General features: G+C 45.7%; 2 protein-coding genes across 4 annotated transcripts in view; one reads left to right on the forward strand and one right to left on the reverse strand.

Moving 5' to 3' along the window:
- krt222 (keratin 222) overlaps positions 1–3066 on the reverse strand; it is a 21062-nt gene extending 17996 nt beyond the window's left edge. The window contains exons 1-2 of one of the 2 annotated variants that reach the window (XM_030351931.1): positions 2549–3066; positions 2046–2260 (exon numbers count right to left, since the gene is read on the reverse strand). In XM_030351931.1, coding sequence (XP_030207791.1) covers positions 2046–2243 — 198 coding nt within the window. In that variant the 5' untranslated portion in view covers positions 2244–2260; positions 2549–3066. Of the gene's footprint in view, positions 1–2045 lie in introns of both variants that reach the window. The other variant, XM_030351932.1, reaches the window with a different exon arrangement.
- Positions 3067–9773: 6707 nt separating this feature from the next.
- krt97 (keratin 97) lies at positions 9774–16038 on the forward strand. Of its 2 annotated transcripts, XM_030351944.1 has the most exons (8): positions 9780–11106; positions 11419–11501; positions 12175–12331; positions 13610–13774; positions 13947–14072; positions 14806–15023; positions 15144–15175; positions 15352–16038. In XM_030351944.1, exons 1-8 carry the CDS (start codon positions 10741–10743, stop codon positions 15456–15458), a joined length of 1254 nt encoding a protein of 417 aa, XP_030207804.1. In that variant the 5' UTR covers positions 9780–10740; the 3' UTR covers positions 15459–16038. The 2 variants fall into 2 exon arrangements, with proteins under 2 accessions (XP_030207805.1, XP_030207804.1); XM_030351945.1 differs by lacking the exon at positions 15144–15175 and having other exon boundaries at positions 9774–11106; positions 14806–15015; positions 15354–16038.
- The last annotated feature ends 1462 nt before the right edge of the window (positions 16039–17500 follow it).

Genomic DNA, 17500 nt, shown 5'->3' on the forward strand with positions numbered 1-17500 from the left:
AAATGCTTTCATTGTCAGCTACTACATGTTATAGTTCTTATGCCAAGTGTAAGAATAGGTGACATCCCTGCCGCTGATGAAAGACTTGTTTGATCTGATTGTCAGCCATGGGGTCATTGGGGCCTTCATTCCGAGTTCTACCAGGGGGGCAAAAGAAGATCTGTTTCTTGTTTAGGGCGACGCCAGTATAAAGTCCAGTTAGGCCTCCATTTTGGAAGCAAAGGAGCATTAGAATGTCATTGTGTCGGTTGTAATGTTGTTTTGTTATTTTCAGTCACTAATCGCAAATATAAGGTTACCATTGTTGTGTTTGAAAATGTTACAGCTTTTTTCATACGATACCTAGTTATATATTTAGCAGCCCCACCCAATATATTTATATTGCTTAAGGATTTAACCGTACTACAACTCCCTTGATTCCTCTCAAGATGGAGTATAACCAATCCCATGGTGCATTCAGATGTACAAGCCCTATTGCTATCGTTGGCTGTGTTAGATAAGGAATATTCTTATAATAGTTATGGATCAGCAAATGGAAATTTTATTTTTTGTGACTCTTTCTGTCATCCATTTTCTAAACTTAACAGTCATAACAGATATTTAGAATATACTCATAGCGATTTCTTCCATGATGATTGATACTTGTTTTCCTGTGCACGGACTGGTACATAATAGCAAAACAACAACAAAAGTATAGTAATGATCTAGGTACAGATATGGTTAAAACATATATACATGATATGAATCCAAATAAAGTCAGGTCAGGAGGTCAGGAAAAGGATTGAACATGTAATGACATAATTAGGGGTGCTCTTCAAAATAAATGATCCACCATAAGAATAGTGGATGTATTACTCTGCAATTATTCTGTGAGACACATTAAAGCAATGATCAGAATGGCTTTGTCAGGAATCAGTTCATAAGCCAGGTCGTACCACTCCACAAAGACAGACGTTTAAAGCGCTTAGTGAATGGTCCAGGCCAATAAAAAGTCACACAAACATCACATTCAAACACTCCCACATTCCAGGGTGTGGGGTTTGTATTGGCTCTGGTGCGTTATGTAATTACACATTACACACTACACATTTACTATATCTACCTCGGTTTGTGCCAAAGTTTTAAAGGCAAAAGACTCAAAGGCTCAAATACATTTATCATCGGCACACAATCAAAATACTGATCACATTCACACAATCATTCTTTATTTCAAGATTTTGTTCAAACCGGAATCGAAGGCCATTGATGTCAATAGGTTTTGCCCAGATGGGAAAACCTGAGCTGTGTTTCGTAATGGTGACACATTGTTTGTCTTGGGTCAGCTGCAGTGTTCCCGACTGCGATCACCTGTTGTTTGATGAAAAACAACCTATTCCTTTTTTATATATATCTGCAACACTGGGACGTCCTTGAGCTGGCATAATGGTGGTGCAATCTGTCTAAACACCACCATGAAAGAACCGATGACACATCCTCCACCCTGCCAGTCTGCGCTGCTGGTGTACTTTTCCCCTTTCGCTCCCATACAACAGGGGTATAATTACTCCTCCTTCACTCTCAACACCACCGTGTCACCATGCAGGTTGTTGCTCAGCGAACCCCTATACAACCCTATACACAGGGCCCTGTTTCACCCTCCTCAATCTAAACACAAAGCAAACAAAAACCCATGGGAACCAGCAGTTGTTGACAACACTGAACGACACCCGGGCTTAGTCGAATCCCACACAGGGGCTCGTTCGGCACAGCTAATCTCCAAACTCTTCAAACAACGCATACACATTAACATTTAGGGCATTTAGCCGTCGCTTTGATCCAAGGCGACTGACAACCATTTATACACACATTCACACACCGATGGCGGAGTCAACCAGTCAAGGCGACAGCCAGCTCGTCGGGAGCGGTCAGGGTGAGGTCAGGGACACCTCGACACTCCAGATAGGAGGAGTCGGGGATCGAACCGGCGACATCCTGGTTACAGTTCAACCCGCTCTGCCTCCAGAGCTAAGCCGAGCTCAGCCGACCAACCAGCATGTGACTCTCACCTGAGCTCGCAGGCCGTTGACCGTGCTCTCCTCCTGGGACCAGTCCCTCAGCACGGCGCCGTTCCTCGCCCCCCAGTCAGCGATCTGCCCCTCCAGCCGCGCGTTGGTGTCCTGCAGCCTCTCCATGTGCTCCAGGAAGCCCTTCAGTCGGGCGTTGAGCCCGCGGACCTCCGCTCTCTGGTCCTCCATTACATCCATGGAGCCCAGCGTTGTACCTGTCAGTGTTTACACCACATATCAACCATCCGGGTACCATCCAGAGTTTAAAGGGGAAACGAAAAAACGAGAGTTGTCCGAGGTCCCTTCGTCAACGAGGAAGGAGTTCCGAGAGGCTGGGATAGAGCGGGGGGCAGAACGGTACGCCTCCTCGCGAGACGCAGGTAATGATTAGAGTTAAGTCACACGGTGTTTGCCGGCAAGCAAGCGCTCTTTCCACGCATCCTCAGCAGAGATTACAGTCCTGGAGGCGTCGACTGGGTAAACATTTACCCAGTCGTACTCACCTGAAACAACGCTACCTTCCTTCCAGCCCTCTTCCCGGACTGGGGATGGCCGTGCTCCTCAGCGCAGTCGCTCAGCAGGGGTGAGGGTGGGGGGTCCCGGCGGCGGCGGCGGTGGGATCGCCCTGAAGTATTCGCTCTCTCCCTCTCCGGGACTATTCGCTCTCTCCCTCTCCTCGGGTCTCGGCGAGCCGCTCCAACACACCCAGCGGACGGGGCTTAGCCACATTCCTCCGCCCCGGACCGGGTCAGGAACCTTCCCCCGCTTCCCCGTGGAGTCCCTCTCTGGTCCAACACAGCACCAAACCTGGGCAGTAGAGGGAGGCGGGAGGACGTGGGAGGAGGTGAACCCAGCGGAGGAGGCCCGGCTTCGGCTTCGGTTTCTCGCGTGTTTCGGCCCAGTGGTTTAAGAGGACGGCTCCATGAGAGGGGCGATGTGTTTCCCCTACTGTCCCACCTATCCCCCCCGACACCCAGCCAGCCTTTGGCCGAGGATAGAGAGTACTAGGGGAGGGGGGCTGTGAGGGGGTGTGGGGGGTTGGAGGGGGGGGGGGACACTGGACACAGAGCTTTATCACCGGTGCTCTGAGGCCCTTTGTACCGCCTGATCCGGGATTACTGGGCCGCTTTCAAAGAGTCAGAAATACCAGGGGGGGGGACTGTACGACTGTACGTTTGTGCACGTGCGCCCACAGGGTTTATTAGGTGTGTGTTCCAGCAAGCGCGTCCGTGTGACAGCGTGTGCCTATTTGTTTGCGGGGTGTGTGTGTGTGTTTGTGTTGGCATATGGATGTGAATTGACTGCTCCTGAGTTGCATTGGCGAAATTGGCGTGCAGTATCTGTGAAATAAAAGGAGGAGCGATAGGGCGTGGACTTTGGACAGGGTGTCCTTCGGCTCAGCTCGGGTATTGCCAGGCGGGGGGGGGGGGGGGGTCTTTCTGGGTCTGATTCTTAAGAGACAGGCGTTCACTTTATAATTTGGGTGGCAGGCCAGGTACTCAGGTGGTAGGGCGGCTGGTCTGACAACCAAAAGGTTTCTGGTTGGATCCCATCTCTGCTTGTGTCAAGCTGTCCCATTCACATTTACGTCTAGGTCATTTAGGAGATGCTTTTATCCAAAGCGTCTTATGATAGGGTTAGGGTCGGTACAGTAAGGATGTTCAAAGAAACACGTGCCAAGCAGTGAGGCACTAGCAATCGCTAGGTTAACCCATTCCCCATACACAAAAAAGATAGCTAGTATAAGATGCTACATGATGCTAAATACTATTCTTAAGTGCCAGGTCATACAATAAGTGTGTACATTAACTGAGGATGTACAAACCAGGATGTACAAAAATAAAATAAGTGTTCATTAAATCTCTCTCACAGACGGTATGGCACAGGCCCAGACCACAGTGACAGTCATATGCTGATGTTATCCATTCGATACCTTGTTAGATAAGATTCTTTAAGGGTGGCACCGAAAATAGAAACTAACCATTAAACCGTTTGGCAAACAGGTTCTGACTATTTATTTTTCTTCTCATAGGTTTGTCTAAACCATTGTTTTTCAACCTGTGGAATGTGTACAACTAGGGGTTCTCGAAGGAACTGCAGGTATGTCATGGGATTATATTGTTGACACAATAACATTATTTGAAAAAAACTAAACTTAAACCTAGAAACTGATTATTGAAATAAATATTTATTTCGTAATATTGCTCGGTTAATATAGCATCGTGGCTTGTTATTATTTCAAATATAGTAATGCATTGTACATTCAAACATCTTCAATCTAATGAACACATAAGTCATGTTGCTGACTTTTCTTTCTCCTGTTTCCACTGGCCATGGCCTTTTTGCAGTCTTAGTTGTGTGTAAAGGGGGCGAAGCCACTCTTTGCTCAACCACTGCATGTGTATTTATCTACCTTTCACCGTTTGCATATGAGGTGGTACACAGAGTTCTTGATGACAGTTCAGTGGTTCACTTCAGGTCAAAGGTCCGGAACCACTGGCCTAGACCTACAGACAGATAGTAAATGACGAAAATATATTCGGCTGGGGATTACATTGTCGGATGACCTCCTATTTGTTCCGCACACCCACACCAAACCACATTCAGACGTTGACCTGGGGATTATTGTTCCACACACTACTAATCTTGCCCTTCAATAGAATTACAAAACACCATTACACATCATCGACACGTTTTTAACCCAGACAGACAGCAGATCATCAGGGAAGTATTTTACGGTAGTTGACGGACAAAATGCAGTTTAACTGACAAATTTACACTTTGTCAGTATTGTTAGCTTTTAATTGGTGTATTTATGTCAAAAAGCCTGGTTGTATTTCTGTATGCATATCTGTGTGTGGACGACAAAGAACAGGTAAACGCTGAAATAGGGACATTCAACAACAATGTAAATTTCATTTCGAACCGTGCGTGCCAACACTACAAAGCAGATAACGAAAAGACAACAAGCAAGGTCTGCCAGGAAACTTATTGCCACACAGTTGTCCATGCCAGCTCAGCAGTGTGGTGTGCATTCGGCCCAGGGTCGCTGAGGACGCAGTCAGTCCGGGACACCATCCTGAGCTAATCCTGTTAAAAACATTGGAGGTCTGGCCGATTGCAGCCGAGGTCCTCACACCTGGATCAGATGGAACCGACTCCGGCGGTCTGAAACTCAATAAGAATGCGGCCGAGCCAGTTCCGAGCCCGAGCACTCCAACGCACTCCCATGGGTTCCAAACGGTCACCCGCGGTTGCACGAAACTGGCACACAGGGAGTGTTATGACTGGTGACTCAGCATGGGGGTTTTTACTGAAGAAGACAGACAGGCCGCGACTGGTAGGTCGTCAATATGTTGGAGGAACAGGAGACAGGTCAATTCGACTTCTGGACCATTGTCCTGACAGTTTTAACCACTTTTGAGAAACAGTCATTTTGTTTTGGATGGCTGCCAGAGTTGTTTAAAATGATTAGCTATAAACAGGACCGGTGGAGTCCTCTTGTTCGTGACCCCATGACACTGCTTTCCTCCTAGTCAGATTCGGAGGATCTCTTTGAACGTTGCTCACATGATTGTCTCCAAAGCAGCTGTTACGGTGGTTATTGGATGGTACAACAAGTACACACTTATTGGGCCTACAGAGTTCTGCTCCATTATCCTTCAATGGTTGACACTATAAACACCTTTGTATGTGAGGTGTTGTAGGCCAAATCCATTTCAAACCAAATGGTGAACGGAAGTGAGAGAGGCTTGAAGGTTAAGACTTGAGACTTGAAGGTTAAGACTTGAGACTTGAAGGTCAAGATTTGAGACTTGAAGGTTAAGACTTGAGACTTGAAGGTTAAGACTTGAGACTTGCTTGTGAATTGAAGGTTAAGACTCAAGACTTGCTTGTGAATTGAAGGTTGAGACTCTGGAGACTAAGCACATTTGTGATTTACGTTTGCTCTGCAGTTCAAGGTAACATAACTCTGCAGCTCAGCTCATCGATAATAGCACCTTTATGGTGCACTCACACTAGGCCATCTGGCCGTTGGCCGTTTCACACATAACCGTGCTCAAATGGCCCCATTGTTCTCTGGCCTGCACTCACACTAGGCCATCTGGCCGTGGCCGTCGGCCGTCGCAACTGTGGCCTGGCCACGGTAGGCTCTTGTACATACGTCATCACGTCGTAAGTAATAATTCATCACCAAGCGTCCGCTGCATGGACCATAAAGTCTAATAGAGTTCTAACAACAATGGACAACAACACAGAGAACACAGTTCGCACTTTGCGTAGCGGACCGTACCGTAGCAGCACACCTCTCCCAAGTGGCCAAATTGGCCCAGCCTGGCTAGACTGGCCACACTCACACTGGCAGATTTGAGCACGGTTAGGTGTGAAAACGGCCACGGCCACGGCCAGATGGCCTAGTGTGAGTGCACCCTTATACATGTAAGCATCTGATAACGAGCTAACCGTTGTAACCACATTGTTACCATCTCTTGATTGAACATGCAGTATCACAATTGTGCAGCATCAGCAAGACTAGATATCAGATGCAGCAAATTTCATACGTATCCACTAACTCCACTCAATCCATATCTACCACTACGACTAATCCAAACCTGAACTTCCCTAGCGCAGGCACAGAAGACTTGGTTTCATATCAGACGTCAGTTCCCTTGGAAGCCTGCATCGAGACACAATGCAGACAAAATATTTATTTAATTTAATTAAAAAAGTAAGGTAAAATGTTTGAGCCACTGAGTCAGAGTAGATGCGGTAGACGTCTGAGAAGCCAGAATAAATGATTAAGTTGTGACAATGGCCACACCTATCCTCAGAACCCTGTGCAATCCAAATGAACTGGTTCTACAGACAACCTATCAGACATACAAGGCATTCTTTAAATTGCACAGCCACCGAAAGTTTGAGATGTGAGCCGTCTAAATTGCAAGATGATTAAAGGGAGTTGGCCGCCCGATATTTAAAGTTAGCCGTTGACAGAGTTAATAACAGCTCTGTGATTGGGGTAAAGGTTTCTGAAGAAGGAAATGGACCGAGACAGATGATCTCCAACAAGAATGTCCGGAGATCAGAATGGCTGAGTACAACAAAAGCTTTGCATTAGGTTTGGGTGCTCTATAAATATTTTTAATGTTTCACATAATTTTGGTTTGCATTGGTTGGAGCTGAGCATCAGGTAAAATCGGCCTACCCAGCGATTGACGCTTCCTTTTTGAAGCTATATCTCCTTAAATTAAATGTTCTGTTTTGTGGTTCAAATGCATCCATAAGGCCGTATGGGCATGCAGAATCGCCTGGAGCCATTAAAGCATATAAGTAATCATAGAAGGATGTATATTTTTTACAAGGAAACTGTTCAACGTAGAGAAAGATGTGTGAGACAGGAACAAACTCATGATCCCCTTCTAATCTGTTTTGACAGTAGACGAGCCTCCCGGGTTTGCCAACAGATGGTATCTTTTTTAGAAAACAATTACCCTAGGAGTGTCACATGCAAAACTTCTCCGGAATAAGGATGGGCCAACACTGAAAATGTCAAACAAGTTTGGGCAACCTCAATCCGTTTTACATTAAAGGAGGGGCCACCAGAGATCCAAGCTAGGGTTGACAATGCACGGTTTGGTGTACTGGGTATGTAAAATGCTGAACACACGCTGTCAACACAATGATACACATTTTCATAATTATTGGTCTCATAGACGCTGAGGCGCTGCAAATGATTCAATAGATGAACATGTTGTATCACTTTTTATTATAGACTCCATGGATGATAAATAATGGGATGTATCCTAATTATCTTGTCATGAAAGAATATAACACAGGCTAGCATTTCAATAGCAGCTCTGAGTTAACCAAATCATCAAAATCCCACGTTGACTATGTGGATTATTGCCAATGTATTATTATTAGTTATGCCTGGATTACGTTGTGAGAATAGAATATGGTATAGAATAAAGAATAGATTATAGTATAGAACAGGGGTCACCAACCTTTTTGAACCAGAGAGCTACTTCAAGGGCACCCAGTTTGATACACTCTTATGAAATAAAAAATGTGCTCAGTTTACCTTTATTTATATATTATTATTATTATTAATGATTAATGATACTCATCTATGTGAAGACACTGATCATGTTAATGATTTTTCACAATAATTATCAACAATGACTTAAGAAAGGTGGGAAAGAGTTGTTCAAGAATGAGTTGTGCTATTTTTTTAGAACAGGCCTGCGGGCCCCTCACATGGTCCTTGGGGGCGCCCTGGTGCCCGCGGGCACCGTGTTGGTGACCCCTGGTATAGAATATAGAATAGAATATAACATAGAATATAGTGTGTTCCCCTTACTGTATCCGGGCGCAGTGAGGTGGATTTTGTGATGTGTTTTACTACACTTTTAGGGAAGCTACTAAAACGCAACGCGCCAAATCTGGAAGGTTCCGATACGGAATAAAGGACACCCTTATTTCTGGTTATAATTAAATAATTATTGCTTCACGGACATTTAGGGAAAATCGAAACTAACCCTAAGTTCATAGATGACCCACAGAAAGTTTCTCACACTGGAAAATAAAATAAAAAATAAGAAATAAGAACGAAGGTTGAATGAATGTACGAATGAATGTCTTAACAGCAACCAATTTCACAGGAGTGGATGATGTAGAGCTGTTAATGTCTCATAGTCGGTTAAAATGTAGCTTTATTTATGGGAAAATTTGAACGTACATTTGTGCACCAATTTTTATGAATCTTTATTTAATGTTTATATCACCATATTTGCACTGAATACTAAAGATTGAAATCTGTTGTCAATGTCTTTTCCAAAATCTTTGGCTGATCGTATTCTTCTTTGAGGAAATAGTATAAAAGTATTAAAAAACGAAAGGGTTCAAAAACACCTACGTTTGCTTTAGGCGACTGGGAAAACCTTTGAAGATCAGATTTGTTTTTTACTCAATTCTCTGGTATGAGGAACTGAGAAAGAAAACATTCATGGAAAAAAACGTTGCGCCGATCCCAAACCGCCCTGTGGAAATGAAACTATGTCCTTGAAGTAAACACAATCATTTTAAACGCTGTTAAAAGGTGAGCAGGATACTGGTAACCCAAAGCCAATCAGCAGGTTAATTTGACTGGTTTATTGAGATTACCTTTAATTAATTGGCAATTGTTTGGCACCAAACATGTACATACTGTATGTATTGGTATACATTGGAAGCCACTGGATTGTAAACTGCCACAAACCCTGAATGATTACCCTGAAAAGCCTAAACAATAGAATGGTTGATGTGGAATGACAATCCTTGACACCTCCGTCCATGGAAACTTTCTAAGGCAACAACAAACAGACCTGGTTCTGCGTTTGACCCCCAGGTTTAACTCACTTGAACACACACAAAAGAATTAACTTTAACCAACAAACCGGCATAAAGAAGGAGTTATCTTAGTGTGTACTCCCAGTTTAAAAACACAACAATGAATGAGCTGGTTCAGTCCTTTAAAACGCATTATAAAGACTGCGATCTTTTCATGTCTGGATCACTGCAACATGACTCAGCCAGACGGCGTGACAAGGCTAAGAATATGGCTGCAGGCTTTGAACCAGCTTCATAGTACTGCTCCAGTCCTAATGATATTGACATCATAAAAATACAGGTTTCCACATCAAGGTCCATTTTCTGTGCCTCAGCCTCAAACCAAGGGGTGGCAATGAGTCATTTCTGTTTTGGTCCCCAAACTCAGAAACCATCACCCATCACCCATATCTGAGGATTACATAATAGTGGTTCAACACTTTAAACAATGCTTGTATTTTCTTGCATGTTATCCCTCTTGTAGTCTATCCTATGCTTATCTTTGAGTTGTGACTTTAAAGATATCAATTAATAAAGCGATGAGTATCATACTCGCCGTGTGGGGAAGACGCTGCGTCCCTCTAGTGGCGAGGTGAGGGAACACACACTGCCCAATGCATGGGACTCCATTCATGGAGCATCCTAGTCACACACGAGTGAATGCAGGTATAAAAGCAGTTGGACCAACAAGGGGAAGAACATATATAAATAGATCTCTTAAAAGAGAGTCGACTACTTTCTATTATGTGTTGGGTGGATTTGAACATTAATCATGGTCATTAATGGTCATGGAATTATATAATTATAATAACGACGTCTCTTTAAAAGTACAGGCTAAATGTGACTAAATATCCAAGCAGTGTAAAAAGCCTGGGGGGAAATGATGATTTTAGTGCAGAATCCTGGGACATAAATAAATGTGTCACATGCGTGCAAAGCCATCGTTAACTTGAACTTCTTCACCTTTGCCGGTCTGGCGGTTTGAAGTAGTATTAGTATTAGTATTAGGCTGGTTCTACCTGTCCGATTCTCTTCCGGAGACACGGACACGCTCCCTCATCCAGCCGCCGGGCGTGTCGAGTCAGCCCCCGGTGTGATCCACCCCGCCCTGCAGACAGGACACACCCTTGATAGCGATCGGCATCTCCCTCCATACGTCACCTGATAACGACTTTCTCCAACCTGGCCGCTCCCACCTCCATGGGTATAAAATCCTTCGCGTACAACAGCTCCATCAACGTGTCTCCCAACACCAACCGCACCTGTCGTCTACCACTTTAACAGTGACATCACCTGTCGATCAGCCTACCAACACCTGCCTGTAGTGATGAATATCCGCTCCGGACGCACGGGGACGTCCCTATACTCCGGGGGGTACCGGAGCTCCCGGGCAGCCAGCGTCTATGGCGGGGCCGGGAAGGGAAGCGTCAAGGTGTCGTACGCGTCGAACAACAGCAGTGGGTTCGACCTGGCCAACGGGCTCGGGGACAACGGCACGGGACACTCGGTCAACGGCAAGGCCACGATGCAGAACCTCAACGAGCGCCTGGCCACCTACCTGCAGAAGGTGGTCTCATTGGAGAGCGCCAACGCGCAGCTGGAGCGGCAGATCCGCGAGTGGTACGAGATGAAGACGCCGCAGGTGCGGGACTACAGCAAGTACGAGATGATCCTTGATGACCTCCGTCGAAAGGTGAGTGCCCCCTCTACTCCCCTGCTCTCCATCCATTAAACAGACAGCGAAACATTTAAGTGCAATAGAACTTAGTATAAAACAAAAAATATATGTTAAAATATTTGGGTTCACAATAATAAATGAATGCGTCATTTATTATTACATATATATATTTTACATTTATTAATTCGTTAAAAGTTTTACAAATAAAAGCTATGATCAGGTTTTGGATTGCAAATGCTAAATTAAATGACCCGTAGTATTAAAGAACTTGATACAATGAAACCCAGCCATATCACATTTTAATTTACATTTCTTATCTTGTTTCAGATCAACGTTGCCAGCATGGACAATGCCAGAATCCTTCTACAGATCGACAACGCCAGGTTGGCCGCCGACGACTTCAAACTGAAGTGAGTCACTCGGAAAGTGTTACAGTGTGATAAAACGAAAAACAAATGCATCAGTGGTTCTTGTCAAGCACTTAAAATCATCAAGAACCCTCGACAAAGATCATGTTCGCTTGAAGATATTACATCACACATCACTTGATTCAGGTCTTTCACTTCGCTCTGGCCCCCTGTCCTGGTTGTGTGTACGGTCAACAGAGCGTGAGGGGAACCGGCGGAACTGGTTCCTGTTGTGTTCCAACGAGTGTCTGATGTTCCGTGGTGTGTTTGTTGTTGGGGGAAGAAGCACACACTCATCCGGCAACACCTTTCTCCTAATGGTTGACCGGATAGCATCCTCACCGATTTTTTTTACTGTACCTGTGATTAAGGGCTATACAAATTAATTGAATTAAATTAATTTGTATTGCCCTTAATCACAGGTACAGTGATTAAATACCCTGAGTGATTAAATACCCTAACCCTAATCCAAACCCTTGAATTGAGTTTAATCACTGTACCTGTGATTAAGGGCTATACAAATTAATTGAATTGAATTCAATTCAATTAATTTGTATAGCCCTTAATCACAGGTACAGTGATTAAATAACCTAAGTGATAAAATAGCCTAACCCTAACCCTAACCCTAACCCTAACCCTTGTATGGAAAGGAACTAAACCTTTCCCTCCTCTACAGGTACGACAACGAGCTTCTCATGAGGCAGTCTGTGGAGACGGACATCCTGGGGCTGAGGAGAGTCCGGGACGAGCTGACCATGACCTCCAGCGACCTGGAGATGCAGATTGAGGGGCTGAAGGAGGAGCTCATCTACCTGAAGAAGAACCACGAGGAGGTGAGGAACAGACCGGTTCACCATAACAAACCGTTTTCTGTCTCTCGATGTCTTTCTGATGATGCAACGGGATACAAATCGTCAGCCTCGTCGCGTAATAGCCTGAGTCGTATTTTGGCAAAATTGTGATGTCTAACCTAACTCTACTCTCCTAACGCTGCTGATTGGCTGTATCCTAAGCCAATCAGAGTGCTTTTTAACATTCCATAATCACTATCCGCCCAAGTCAGCTATTTTACTTCCGCATTTTTGACTCCCAATAAAAGTAGAACCTTAAAATATGACTTAGGCAATTATGCTATGAGTCTAACAGTATTTAAGTGATCTCGTGAACGTTGAACAAACCATTAGTGGATCTCACCTGCTCCCAGGTGACAGATTTCAACTAGGAAACGATTTGCATTGTGCACACGAGTGATCCTTCCTTCACTCTGAGATGAGTGCATAAGAGATTGGCCAAGTCATGTGTCTCTAAAGACAAACATTAAATTATGAATGTGTGCTTAAACTGCGGTTCAACCGGATTTCGCACAATACACAATGCACACCTCACTTAATCGCACCTATCCGCATTTCGTAGGGCATGCCCACAGAGTAGGTATTCACAACGGCTGTGTGATTACCGGACAATGGCTGCTAAAAAATCGCCCAACGTATTTGAAATCCTACACTACAACATGCAGTTCTTCGGTAACACAACCCTATTCATACAACCCGGATCTGGACAAACAGGCCTACCTTATCACCATGTCCTTCCTCGTGTCGAGTTTACATATCTTCCCATCTCTTCCTGCTTTTGCGGACCAACTTTGACCACACTGTTAACCGCCTGAACGGCCGACCTGAACTCAACCCTCCAGGCACCGTCCTCATTTGCACAAGTTAACGATGCAAATAAGCAGCCCTGTTAGTCCTCCTTGTGTCTTGTCCTGTCTTCTCACTAACTATCATACGCACTTATTGTATGTTGTACGTGTCTTGGCACTTAATGCACGCACTTACAGTATGTTGTACTTTCTGGCACTTAAAATTAGTACTTGTAATACGTGTACGGGATATGGGTTAACGTAGCTATTGTTAGTGCTTGGCACTTGGTTCTATGAACATCCTTACTGTTCCGACAGACGTATAGTGTTTCTTCTGACAAATTTGCTTATTGTAAGTCGCTTTGGATAAAAGTGTCTGCTAAATGCTCTAAAAGTAAAAGTAAAGCATCTGTGCAGGTGACCCTTGGCGTTCGTCGACTGACCTATGACCTTTTAAACCCCCCTTTCGTAGGAGCTCGCTGCGGTCCGCTGTCAGTTGAGCTCGGGCTCGGTGAATGTGGAGGTGGACTCCGGCCCCAGACAGGACCTGAGCCTGGTCATGGACGAGCTCCGGACCCAGTACGAGGGCATCACGGACAAGAACCGCAAGGACATGGAGTCCTGGTACAAGGGCAAGGTGAGGGAGGCCCGGCAAGCCACCGCCGCTGCCAATCGTCCAGCAACCAGTCAACCATATACCCACTCTCCGCTTCTGTTCCGCTGTCAACGACACGACGTGACGATGCCAGTGTTTGACGTGACAGAGTTTAAACCTCGACCGCGTCGCCCTGTCTTTGTTTTGTACCCAGTTTGACGAGCTGAACAAAGTGGTGGTGACCAGCGAGGACACCCTCAACTCCTCCCGCAGTCAGATCACCGAACTCAAGAGGACCCTGCAGTCGCTGCAGATAGAGCTTCAGTCCCAACTCAGCCTGGTACGTACCCGCACGTACCCCCCCAGGGACCCAACGCACCCCTAAATACCCTCGAGTACCCTAACGCACCCCCACGCACCTCAGGCACCCCGAAACTACCGAAGGCACCCCTACGCAACCCGACACACCCCAATGCATCCCAACACATTCCCACACACCCGAAGGCACCCCCACACACCCCAAAATACCGCAGGAACCCCAACACACCCCCATGCACCCCCAATCACCCCCACGCACCCCATACAACCCAACAAACCCCAAAACACTCCAACACAGCCCCACACAGCCCTACTCACCCCCACGTGCCCCAACACAGCACACAGCCGGCGCAGATGTTTTGTTTCCACAGACACATGCAACCGTCATCGTGTTTGTTCGGCGCCCTAAAGCCGTTCCATCTCGGGTCTAAAGAGTAAGGGCTACACAAAGCCAAGCCCTAATGCCTCGAGGGTTAAGGAGAGCATCTCTCTTTGAGCCATGCAGCCTGTGGTTTCTCTTTGACCGTTGTTATGCGTCTAGTCTTGTTTCGGTTCCTCTTTTTGTTTGCCTTGAGTAGCTTCTGTTTTAAAACAAGAAGGGCACTAAATCAAAATACACATATTATGTAGACGGCAATGGTACCTTTCCTCTCAGCAATTGAAAGGGAGGCACCTCAGGAGAGAAAAGAGTCAGTCATGGCTCGGAGGGGCACCTCAGTCTAACCTCCCCTCCATCTGGAACACGCCCATGGCAGAAATCTGCTATGGAGAACCAGCTGGGGGAGACAGAGGGCCGCTACAGCCAGCAGCTGTGCCAGCTGCAGGCCATGGTGAACAACCTGGAGTCTGAGCTCGGCCAGGTGAAGACGGACATCGCGAGGCAGGGACAGGAGTACCAGACGCTGCTGGACATCAAGACCCGCCTGGAGATGGAGATCGCCGAGTACAGGAGGCTCCTGGATGGAGAAATGACGTGAGTCAAGACTCACTTGTTCAGGGTTCACACATATGTACTTATTGTATGTCGCTTTGGATATAAGCGTCTGCCTGATGCCCTGAATGTAAATTGAGCAATTTTTGTTCTGTCTTCCAGCACGACAGCCGTTGTCACGACGGTCACAAAACGTAAGTTTGATCCAACACTTGTTTTACAGATTAAACCCTATACGCTAACAAAGAAAGCACAAAGATTGACGTGAAAGTTTAAGTTCAGTTAAGTAGCTTACAAGCATCTCAACGGCGTTACAACTCTGACTGATTGACAGGTTAACTAACAGCTGCCATTTTGTCTTCCTCTGCAGGTACGCCAGTCGTGACCAAAAGAGTCAAGATGGTGATCGAGGAGATTGTGGATGGTAAGGTGGTATCTCGCACCGAAGACGTTGATGAGGAAGTCGTTAGCAAGTGAAAACCCTGGGACCGAACATAACTACGCAAATCTGTGTTGAAATGAACTCACTGATGACCGATAAGTTAAGAGCTACATCCCCATTACCCCCATCTTTGCCCTCTCTCACTCAATGATAAAGCGTCTCAGAAATCCCAGTGAGGGCCCCAAATTAGTTAACTTGGGGCCCTCACTCAGAATATAGTTTTGTTTGTTTGTTGGCTTTGGGAATGGTTTGGCTTTCTGTTGGACACCTCTTAAAGAATTTGCCTCAACACACAATGTTTTCACTGTTAAGATGTTAAATGTTAAGATATTCATTGTATACTTGGTGTTGATGAAATACAAATATAATACAAAGTATTCTTGTGAACTGAGTTAATGAATGAACAATTGTTCATGTTGAAAGACATCATCCACAATCCATCTATTTGACCTTCAGTTCAATTCAAAATACATTGCCATGTTTGTACAGCAGATGGCGCTGTTATTCAAAAGTTCGCCGCAGTATTGTCAGAACTTCGAGGTATTAATCTATGTCTATTTCTTGCTGCTTGTAATGATAGTACACAAATCACAAATAAAACACATCTTCTGAATAGTCATGCTTATTTTGATGGTATGTGCATTACATGCATGTGTCATGTCCACTCATTTATTTCACATGTATGACATCCTCCTCTAAACACACACACGCACACACACACACACACACACACACACACACACACACACACACACACACACACACACACACACACACACACACACACACACCTACACACCTACACACACACACACACACACACACACACCTACACACACACACCTACACACACACACCTACACACACACACCTACACACACACACACACACACACACACACACACACACACACACACACACACACACACACACACACACATACACACACACGATCTGGGAATGGGAATCTGGAGTTTCCAAATGTACAGCCTATTAAAACATCAGCCGATAATCACATCAAAGCCATGAAACATCCAATATCCGGTATACACGGTTCTACCTGTGCTTCGTGTCACTCGTGACTGGGGGGGGGGGGGGGGGGGGTCGACTCGTCAGCACATTGAAACGAGCGTCTCCCCAACTCTGCACCACGGCCGCTGACGTCAGCGCGGTACAGTCACCTCTCCGGTGACGTCACAACAGAGCATTCCCGTCTGTTGCTGTCGCCACCTGGCGGCGGGACACGGTCACTTACCAAACATTACGTAATCTGGGAAGGGAAACAGGTGCCTCCATCTAGAGACGTGGGGCCTGCTGCAGGCGAGTCGGAGAATACAAATAGACGAGAAGGGGGTTGTCCTTGAGACGATGAGCAACAAAAAAACAAAAAACGAGAAACGTGAGAGGCCACCAGTGGCGGTCTGCCGGAGCAGCCCTTCTTAGTTAACATTGGTTTTAGTATCGGGCAAAGTCTGCGGAGTAATAAAAGTTGCGTGTTTGTTTTGCGTCCCATCCTCTACTTTTATTTAGCATTAATAGTGATAACGCTATCATTTTGTGATCTTTCAATCCAAAGCGACAGAGGCCAATCGAGACCTCATCCCAGCTAGTTGTCGGGTTAACTTAAACGATCAAATTGTAATTTGAATCAGGAATATTAACTAAGGATCCTTAATAGCCTGCAGACCATGTAAAGTTAGTGATGGAAAACATTTCTTGAGTTCAGCACTGAAGAAGAGCTTCTCACGCTGTCCATGGTACTGAAAAGACAACCATGGATGGTTTCCTGCCTTCGAACTGCGTCCGGTTGAGTTTTTTGTGGGCATTAAAGAGTGAAGAGACTCAGATTCATCACGAGCGATCGCCGCTTCGCTGAACACCGGAAGACGAGGTCTTCCGAGGCGGACTCCCATTGATCGTTCATCAGCAGAGCAGAAGTTGAACCGGGAACAGAAAGATAGCGGAAGAGAGAGAGCGAGCGAGAGAGAGAGAGAGAGAGAGAGAGAGAGAGAGAGAGAGAGAGAGAGAGAGAGAGAGAGAGAGAGAGAGAGAGAGAGAGAGAGAGAGAGAGAGAGAG

The sequence above is a fragment of the Gadus morhua genome, chromosome 3, assembly GCF_902167405.1.
Source record: "Gadus morhua chromosome 3, gadMor3.0, whole genome shotgun sequence".
Classification (NCBI taxonomy): Eukaryota; Metazoa; Chordata; class Actinopteri; order Gadiformes; family Gadidae; genus Gadus; species Gadus morhua.